General features: G+C 50.0%; 1 protein-coding gene across 4 annotated transcripts; it reads right to left on the reverse strand.

Annotated features, from left to right (window-relative positions):
- Window positions 1–865: 865 nt before the first annotated feature.
- Window positions 866–4,735, reverse strand: LOC101541131 (tubulin beta chain-like). Of its 4 annotated transcripts, none has more exons than XM_004620671.1 (4): window positions 4,679–4,735; window positions 3,338–3,446; window positions 2,906–3,016; window positions 866–1,914 (listed from the first exon to the last, which is right to left on the reverse strand). In XM_004620671.1, the coding sequence occupies exons 1-4, from the start codon at window positions 4,733–4,735 to the stop codon at window positions 866–868; spliced, it is 1,326 nt and encodes a 441-aa protein (XP_004620728.1). The 4 variants fall into 4 exon arrangements, with proteins under 4 accessions (XP_004620728.1, XP_004620727.1, XP_054977389.1 ...); XM_004620670.1 differs by having other exon boundaries at window positions 3,320–3,446; XM_055121414.1 differs by lacking the exon at window positions 3,338–3,446 and having other exon boundaries at window positions 4,699–4,735.
- Between the last annotated feature and the right edge of the window lie 5,080 nt (window positions 4,736–9,815).

Here is a 9,815-nt window from a genome sequence, read left to right on the forward strand (position 1 = left end):
CTTGCCTTCAAACTGCTCCAGAGTCAATTTTAATAATGGCATATTAAAATCTCCAGAGGTAATAACTATAAAAATCAAATATTATTCCTTAAATTTTACCATGTAGGTATGAATTTTAGTTGTTGTCTTAATGAGTTTCTATCTGAGCACAGACCTATGGATAAGCACTGAGCACTGCCTTAGTGTGCACTCTTCACCCCACAACAAAACCAAATGAGCAAACACTCGCAGGACTCCTGACTGCTATACAGAGGATTTGGAATTGATGCTGGAACTTTTATCTGAGACATACTGGTGGTGAATGTTAAACCATCTTACTTGGGTTGATCACCTAATTCAAGAGGTTGAGAATTAGGCAAAAACCTGTGTCTAGGGTTCCCAATTCTATGGTTTTCCAAGGTTGCTACAATTACAGAAATGGTTGTAGGATTACAGCAAAGGAGAAAGGATTATTTTATCTCCAACCTCATCCCCTGCATCCTCTGACTGGGTACCTTTACTGTATGCTTTCATTTAATACTTTAATCACAGAAAAAGAAAAACTAAATAACTTTATTAAAATACATTAGAGTAGAAATGCAATTCTGGTCAAATGAAAAAACCAAAACCACTTAACTGCTTAAGAATGAGTACAATTAATTGAAGGTAGGACTAAAAAGACAAGGTTTGAAAGACATGCTGTTAAGATATCTTAAAAGAGAAGACTAACTTTTAGGAGTGATGGACATTAGTACTTCAACAGTATAATTCTCTGACAGGTAAACCAGAACACCTGAATGGAGAGAGAGAGAGAGAGAGAGAGAACCCTTGGTTGAGGACAAGTAAAGTTGTTTACTAAGGCTGTGTGATTAAATGGGGAAGGTTCTTATATTTCTTCCTCCTCCAGCTCACCCTGCTCTTCAACCCTAGCATCCTGCCACTGCTGGTACTCAGACATCAGGTCGTTCATGTTGCTCTCAGCCTCTGTGAACTCCATCTCATCCATGCCCTCACCCATATACCAGTGCAGGAAGGCCTTGCGCCGGAACATGGCTGAGAACTGCCCCAAGATGCGCTTGAACAGCTCCTGGGCAGCCGTGGTATTGCCAATGAATGTGGCTGACATCTTCAGGCCTCGAGGCGGGATGTCACACATGGCAGTCTTCACATTGTTGGGGATCCACTCCACGAAGTAGCTGCTGTTCTTGTTTTGCACATTCAGCATCTGCTCGTCCACCTCCTTCATGGACATGTGGCCCCTGAAGACAGCAGCAGCGGTCAGGTAGCGGCCCTGGCGTGGGTCACACGCAGCCATCAAGTTCTTGGAGTCGAACATTTGCTGGACTAGCTCAGGCACTGTCAGGGCTCGGTACCGACGGCTATCCTGACTGGTCAGGGGCGTGAAGCTGGGTATGAAAAAGTGCAGCCGGGGGAAGGGCACCAGGTTCACAGCCAGCTTGCGAAGGTCCGCATTAAGCTGACCCGGGAAGCGCAAGCAGGTGGTAACCCCACTCATGGTGGCTGATACCAGGTGGTTGAGATCTCCATAGGTGGGAGTGGACAGTTTCAGGGTGCGGAAGCAGATGTTATACAGGGCTTCATTATCAATACAGAAAGTCTCATCTGAATTCTCCACCAGCTGATGGATGGAAAGGATGGCATTATAGGGCTCCACAACATTGTCTGACACCTTGGGGGAGGGCAGGACGCTGAAGGTGTTCATGATGCGGTCAGGGTACTCCTCACGAATCTTGTCCATGAGCAAGGTGCCCATCCCGGAGCCAGTGCCGCCCCCCAGTGAGTGGGTCAGCTGGAAGCCTTGCAGACAGTCACAGCTCTCAGACTCCCTCCGGACTACATCCAGGATCGAGTCTGCCAGCTCTGCACCCTCTGTATAGTGACCCTTGGCCCAATTGCTGCCGGCACCACTCTGGCCTGCCAGAGGGAAGGAGAACTTTAGAAACAAAGGTAAGAGGAATAGCAAATCCCTTTGTTTGGACTCCAGATTAGTCTTAGAGTTATAAATTTGTATCTTTTAACTTTTTGGGCTACAGATTTTTTTGTTTTGTTTTGTTTTGGGGCCACATCTTGCTGTGCTCAGAGCTAAAGCTTACTCAGCACTCAGGGAATCACTCCTGGCTGGCCTCAGGAGACCTTATGGGATGCTGGGGATCCAACATGGACTGGCTGCACGCAAAGCAAGCACTCTACCCACTGTACTATTGCTACGGCCCTTAGAATTTCTTTTAAAGAATTTTTTTTTTTGAGGGTCACACCTGGTGGTGCTCCTGGCTCTGTGCTCAGGGGTCACTTCTGGCATTGCTTAAGGTCGGTTGCTGTGAATTGAACCCAGGTCAGGAGCATGAAAAGCAGGCTTAAAAATAATTTTCCATATGCCAGTGACTTTTAAAAATATTTGGGTCCTAAACAAGTAAAAAGTGAATTCAGATGATGTTACTAATTGAGCGGGAAACAAGTTTAACAAAACCTAACTGGTTTCAAGATTAGAATTGAGACACTCTATAAACTCTCAAATATGGAACTGATACATGGGCACAGGTGAACAGAGGAGTGGGCAGGCTCTGAGCCATGTTCAAACCTCTTGCACAGCCTGTGGTTCATTGCAGAGGCCACCTGATCCCCTTCGTCGTTTGAAATGACCTGTGGCTTATTAGATACTATTGAAAGCTTTTCTTGCTGCTCTTTGAGCTTCCTCCTCCAAGGCTGCTCTGGGGCAAGGGCAGCACAGCAGCCCCTGCAGGCTGACCTTTGGAGCTATACGGACAGGACCTGAGCAACCCCAGGTACAGTTATGCCAAGACATAGGGTACAATCCCTGCCCGACCTCCCAAAGAAAAACTGAGGTTTCCACCATGTTGAAGCAGGAGCCACCTTGAGCCTGTTCCCATCCACACACTCACTGTACCGAATACAAAGTTGTCTGGCCTGAATATCTTGCCAATTGGCCCAGATCTGATTGAGTCCATGGTGCCTGGTTCCAGATCCGCCAGGATAGCCCGAGGGACATACCTGTTTCCTGAGGGGACAGAGCTGGGTGAGACTCAGGGTTGTGCAGATGTCATACACAGGCCATGCTTGTGTGCCTGCCACAGCTGACCTTGGCAGAGAACATCCCAGAATCCCAGACACAAGGAAGAGAATGAGGGCCTGACTCTGCTCTCTGTGGGTAGTTAAGGGGCATCTTGGGTTGTGACAAGCATGCAGGGCCTTAGGAGGTTTGTGTCTGTATTAACACGGAAAATGCATGTGACGCATTTCTCAGTCATGTGTGACGTTAGTGCTATCACTGTGTGGAGACCAAATCCGAGTGGGCAGACACCCTCCCCGCAGTCCTCACCAGCAGCTTCATTATAGTAGACATTGATCCTCTGTAGTTGCAAGTCATTGTCTCCCTGGTAACTGCCATCCGGGAGGATTCCGTGCTCATCATTGATGACCTGCCAGAACTGGAAATGAAAGAAACCTTGCGAGGGTCCACCAGAATCAACTTCCCTATGTCCTATGCCACTGCGGTTGGACTACAGGAATCCTGCAGGGGCAAATGTTGTACTCCTGTCTCTGTGCAGCTGCAGTCCAGGGCCTCTTTCCTGCAGAGCAGAGCAGGAGTCCTAACACGTGCTTGACTGAAAGGCTGGGGACGCAGCCCACGACCTTCCAGGAGAGGTGGTGGAAGCCATCATCCAGCTGGGCAGTTCACTAGTATCCCAGATGCTGGGTGGGTGTTGGCAGAGAGAACCAGGAGCACCCTGCCCAGTGTCTTCCTCAAGGCATTCCTGTCTCCTGGCACAGATCTCACTGCTCCCCACCCTCTCCCCACCCCTGCAAGCAGCACGAGTTTATGCAGTGACCTCCATGTAGCCTCTGGGCACCGCCTGTGGTGGGTTAGGTGGGGAAAGGGTGTGAATGGAGCCTTGTGGGGAGGGGATAGGCTCCATGGTGAGTTTGCAGCAGGGAAGGGGTGAGGAGGGAGGAGACAATATGCAGTTCTGAGAGAGCTCAAGTCTATTCCCTTCCTTCCCACAGTGCTCACTTCTGCACATAGTCATCTGTGGCCACCCCAAAGACCAGGCTGACACTCCAAACCACCCTTCCAGATGGAGGGGCCTGGAGAAATAGTTCAGCAGGTGGGGCACTTGCCGTGCTCGCGGCCAACCTGGGTTTGATTCTCGGTGCTGCATGTGGTTGCCCAAGTCCCACCAGGAGTGATCCCTGAGTGGAGAGCTACGAGTTAGTCCTGAGCACCACCAGGTTTGGCCCCCCAAATAAAAATCCTTTCACATGGAGAAATTACAGAACCCCCCAGTCTCTGTAGCTCAGTAAGAAGCCCCCTTAGTGTCTGCAACCTAATAACACCACTGTCTTTGCCATTCAAACAACAGCCCTCAGCCCCCACACCCACCACAGGGACCAAATGCAATGGGGACAAACTGGTCCTTGGAGGAACCCTCGGAAGGGGCTTATTTCAAAGGCCCTTCATTAAAGCGCACACAGGTGTGTGGTCACGAGCACTCTTTCTGGACCGGGGGATGGAGGTCAAGCTGAGAAGGTGCCGCTCGGAAGGGGGCACCCACTTCCCCCAATGAGACCTTCGGCCTTGGTCACCCCGCCTGCACCCCCCTCACCACTACTGCTCCCTTCCCTGCCCTCAGCCCCACGATGCCCGGGAGGTCATGCCCACCTTCCCGCCGACCTGGTTGCCACACTGGCCGGCCTGGACGAGCACAATCTCGCGCATGGTTCTGGCTCAGAGGGCCGAGGTGGGGGAGGGGAAGATGTCCTCAGGGCCAGGTGAGGCCCAGACCCCGGCATGGGCACAGAGGCCCCGGTACCTGCTCGCAGCTCTGCCTCAGAGAGCCGCACCTGCCCTATGACGTCATGGGGCAGGGCCGCGGGGCGGGGTTGCAGCGCTGAAAGGGGGGCTAGTTGGGGTGCGCGATCCCTGAGACCCGCCACTGCCAAGGTGTCCTGCGAGGAAGCTCCGGGCAGGGGTTTAGTGTGGTCATGGGCGGTGCTGGCATCTCTTCTCGCGGATTGGGACCTCCTGGAGGGAACTCTACTGCCTGGAGACCCTGGACAGGGCGGTGGCTCCGACCTCCCTGGAAGGCGTGAGGTGGAGTCCGAGGGTCTCAGTGGGACTCCAGCGGTGTGAAGGCTTTCACTCTGCTGGGAATTTAAGGGAATGGGAGGGGGTGTGCTGGGGCGCTGGGAGTCCTCAGAGAGAACTGATGGCACCACCCTCCAGGACCCGAGTGCCGGCTGGTGCGCTGCTCTTCTTCCCCAAGGCCCCGACCTGGGGACTTCCGGAAGGCCTCAGAGGTCACTGCGGATTTGTCCCCTGCACCCTGTACAGACCTTGTGTGTGTGACAGAGAGAGAGAGAGAGAGAGAGAGAGAGAGAGAGAGAGAGAGAGAGAGAGAGAGAGAGAGAGAGAGAGAGAGAGAGAGAGAGAGAGAGAGAGAGAGAGAGAGAGAGAGAGAGAGAGAGAGAGAGAGGCTAGAGCGATAGCACAGCGGGTAGGGCGTTTGCCTTGCACGCGGCCGACCCGGGTTCGATCCCCAGCATCCCATATGGTCCCCTGAGCACCGCCAGGAGTAATTCCTGAGTGCAGAGCCAGGAGTAACCCCTGTGCATCGCCAGGTGTGACCCCCCCCAAAAAAAAAGCAAAAAAAGAGAGAGAGAGAGAGAGAGAGAGAGAGAGAGAGAGAGAAAGAGAGACAGAGAGACAGAGAAAGACAGAGAGAGGGAAGGAGGGAGAGAGGAAGAAGAAGGGAGGGAGAGAGACAGAGACAGAGAGACAGAGACAGAGAGAGAGGGAGGGAGAGAGAGGAAGAAGCAGGGAAGGAGGGAGGGAGAGAGACAGAGACAGAGAGACAGAGACAGAGAGAGACAGAGAGACAGACAGAGAGACAGAGACAGAGAAAGACAGAGAGAGGGAGGGAGAGAGAGGGAGGAAGAAGAAGGGAGGGAGGGAGAGAGACAGAGACAGAGAGAGACAGAGAGAGAGGCAGAGAGACAGAGACAGAGAAAGACAGAGAGAGGGAGGGAGAGAGAGGGAGGAAGAAGAAGGGAGGGAGGGAGAGAGACAGAGAGAGACAGAGAGAGGGAGGGAGGGAGAGAGAGAGAGGAAGAAGCAGGGAGGGAGGGAGGGAGACAGAGACAGAGACAGAGACAGAGAGAGACAGAGAGAGGGAGGGAGGGAGAGAGAGAGGAAGAAGCAGGGAGGGAGGGAGGGAGAGAGAGAGAGGAAGAAGAAGGGAGGGAGGGGGAGGGAGAGAGACAGAGACAGAGAGACAAGGGCCCATGAGGGCCTGCTGGTATTTATCTTGAACGAAGTGTGTCACGAAGTGTGGGAGGGAAGCACCTACGTTACCATCTGGGAAAGTTGAGGTTCAAAGAGCTAAGGAGTTAACAGTCTAATAAGCAAAGCATCTAGATGCCTGCTACAGAGGTAAAGCCCAGGCAAGGCTAAAGTCTTGGTCAGAACTGACTAACCCAGCTCAATTGTTCCCACAGTTGGTCCGGAGTCACACTGGCTGATGACACTGGCTATTCTTCCCATGAGCACACCATTTCTCTCAGGCCACTATCTGTGACTGTTGAATAAATGTAATCGTATATGCTCTCCAGTCAGCTTTGCAGGTGGGAGGGGAAGCTCATGTGAAATTGGCTAAGATTATGGAATAACTGGAGCAGTTAGTCTGGCCCACTGGCCTGAGTCAGTCCTTAGTCCAGTACCACACTGATTTGATTACTATGGCTTTACAGTATAACTTTACCCCTTTGATTTCTTTGGTTAATCGTGGAGTTTTGTTACTTGATGTAACTTGCATCAGCATGTGATCTCTGTTTTTTTTTAAGTGTCATGGGTGTTTTTTTGTAGAAACTGCATTGAATATGTAATATATATGCATTGGATTGTTTGGGTAGGATTGTTATTTTTAATATATCAATCTTCCAATCCATATGTTTCCATTTCTTTATGCCTTATTTCTTTCAGTAGTGCTTTATAACTTTGTTATATAAATCTTTCACTTGTTTTGTTTTGCATTTTCTGGGAAACTGCCAGATCTCAGGAAAGTGGTGGTGCTAGAGTTAGGAAAGTTCTCCAGTAAACACAGTTTGTTCCAATGGGCAGAGGAGAAACCTGCTTAACCACCTGGTTTTTCTAGATTTCAGTCCTTCTGGTTGTCAAGAAGAGCAAATGGCACCTCTGGTGGAGCAGCCTGGAGCGATCGAGAGCAACTTCCTGGTGCTCATGCTCAGGCCAAGCAGCACCAGGCCAGGTCTAACAGAGACCCTCTAGTGCTGTGGCATTGTGGTGTCTGGGTGCTTTGCTAAGCCAGAGACCCAGTGGCTTTCTGTGCTGTCCTGATCATCATGTCCACTCACACGTGAAAGGCTGTTAGTTCTTTTCTCAATGAAAAACACAGCTACCACCACAAGGGGGGACACAGGGACAGGCCAGTGCTGTCTCTCTGTCCATCCATCCCCCCTGCTAGCCTGTAGGTTTTATTGTCACAATCCTGAAAGCCATAGCCCGCACATATTTCAGGAAAGATACAGCTGCCTGGTGCACAGCTCACACACACTTCCTGCATCTAGCACTTGGTAGAACCACAACTCTGAGGGACAGCTGTTGGACCCACCTGAGAGCCAGAGTGGACCTGAGCACTTCTATTGAACACCCAAAAGCATAGCAGCAGTATTCTCCGGTAGTCTAGTGGTTGGGATTGGGTTTCTCATCATTGCCATCCGGGTTTGATTCTAGGTCAGGGAAACTCTTTATGCCACATCCCCGCACACAGGGATCTTGCTCTTCCACCGGGTCATTGAGGATCAAATTTTCAGTGAAAAAAGCGGGACTTTAGGGCCTACAGTACAGCATTTGGCTAACACAGGTTTAATCCCAGGCACTGCATATGGTTCCCGAGCCTCGCTGGGAGTGATCCCTGGGCATAGAACTAGGAGTAAGCCATGAGCACTGCTGGGTGTGACCCAAGTCAAAACAACTAAAAAAAAGTGGCATGAGTTTCAAAGAAGTGTGGCATGAGGGACATGACCATTCAGTGGCTGAGAACTGTCCCCTGGCTGACCCACAGTGACAGACAGATGAAGGACAGGGGAATGGGGGAACAGAGGAAAAAGGGTCCCAGGCTGGTTGGTAATCAGGGACTGTTTATTCTGTTCTCATCCTCATTCTTACAGCTTCGTTCTCCTCCTTCTCTCTTACAGTGTAGTTATTTCCTCCCCAGCATAGTTAGATCTCTCCCCTTTACAGTGTCAATATTTTCTTCCACATAGTTAGATCTCTTTACCCTTCTTCCTCCGTACAGCATAGTTATATAGAAATCATGAAGGGTGGGGGTACACATAGAAAAAAAAAAGTTGGCTCTTCCTGGGAACATCTATATATCCCAGACACCAGTCCTCAGGCCAAGTTAGTCTTTCCTAACCCCATCAGGGTTCTTATTAAATTACTTCTTATGGGGTCATGAGAGAGTTTGTTCCATGTCTTATTATAACTTATTATACTTCTTTTTTTTTTGCTTTTTGGGTCACACCCAGGGATGCTCAGGGGTTACTCCTGGTTTTGCACTCAGGAATTACTCCTGGCAGTGCTTGGGGGACCATATGGGATGCTGGGGATCAAACCCGGGTTGGCCGCGTGCAAGGCAAACGCCCTACCCACTATGCTATCGCTCCAGCCCCATTAACTTATTATACTTCTCATGGTGCTTAGCCTGTCCCTTTTTGATGCCAGGGTAGCTTACACCTTGCCCTGGGTCCATCCAAGTTTCTCCTCTGGACCCTCCTTTTGGGGGTGTACTGAGCTTAAGTCAAGTAAATATGATGGATCTGCAGGAGTAAATATTATTTGGAGTCAATGAACCCCCATGTTACAAAAACATAGCATCAACTGGTTATTGCTAAACTATGCAAAGGACATAAAGGAAAGAGAAAAGCAATATAGGACTAGGAGGGCCAGATGGAATTGGGTGTGCCTTGGGAGCATTGTGATGGATGCAACTCAATAAACTTAAACTCCCTGCATGAGGAGCAAGGACAAACCAATGTTATCCAATATCATAGAAGATAGTGAAGTAATATATCTTCTTTAGGAAATATTAGAGAAGAAGATAAGAGAGCCTCCCAAAACAAAGGAAGTGGTTTCATGAAGGAGGGCACAGGTTCTTCCAGAGAGGAGTACGGGGGATCAGATGCATCCAAAGCTGGGATGTGGAGACTCCAGGATGCAGACTGCAGAGATGCTTTGGGAACTGAGTTTAGGATTTTCTCCTCCCAAGCTGTCTCAGCTCTAACCGAGCGTTGTTGCTAGAGATTTGCCAAGGGGAAAGGCTTCTGGCCTTGGGGATTTCTGTTCCCTCTTATCAGGGCCTCATTTCTGCCATATCAGACAAGACCTAGTTTTCACCCTGAGTTGGCAGCAGAGTATATCTTTTCAGACTCTGCTTCTGCAAACATTCCTTCTTTAGTTTTAAACTTTTTTATCTCTCTCTGAAATTCACTGCCAAGGGGCTCCCTACCTGACTGCACTGCTACTTTATCATTATCTTGCTTACATGGTCATAAGGAGCAGATCTACTGTCTGCTAGTTTGTTTCTGGGTCACAATTGGTGGTACTTGAAAGCTACTCCAAGTATGATGCTCAGGGGCTACTCTGCTCTGTGCTTGGGGGTTGCTCCTGGTGGGGATGAGGGGACTATGTGGTGCTGGGGATTGAACCCAGACTTCCTGTAGACAAAGCAAATGCTCAGAACTTCAAGCCCTCTCTTCAGCCCCAAGAACTTTTTGTC

This window comes from Sorex araneus, chromosome X (assembly GCF_027595985.1).
Source record: "Sorex araneus isolate mSorAra2 chromosome X, mSorAra2.pri, whole genome shotgun sequence".
Classification (NCBI taxonomy): domain Eukaryota; kingdom Metazoa; phylum Chordata; class Mammalia; order Eulipotyphla; family Soricidae; genus Sorex; species Sorex araneus.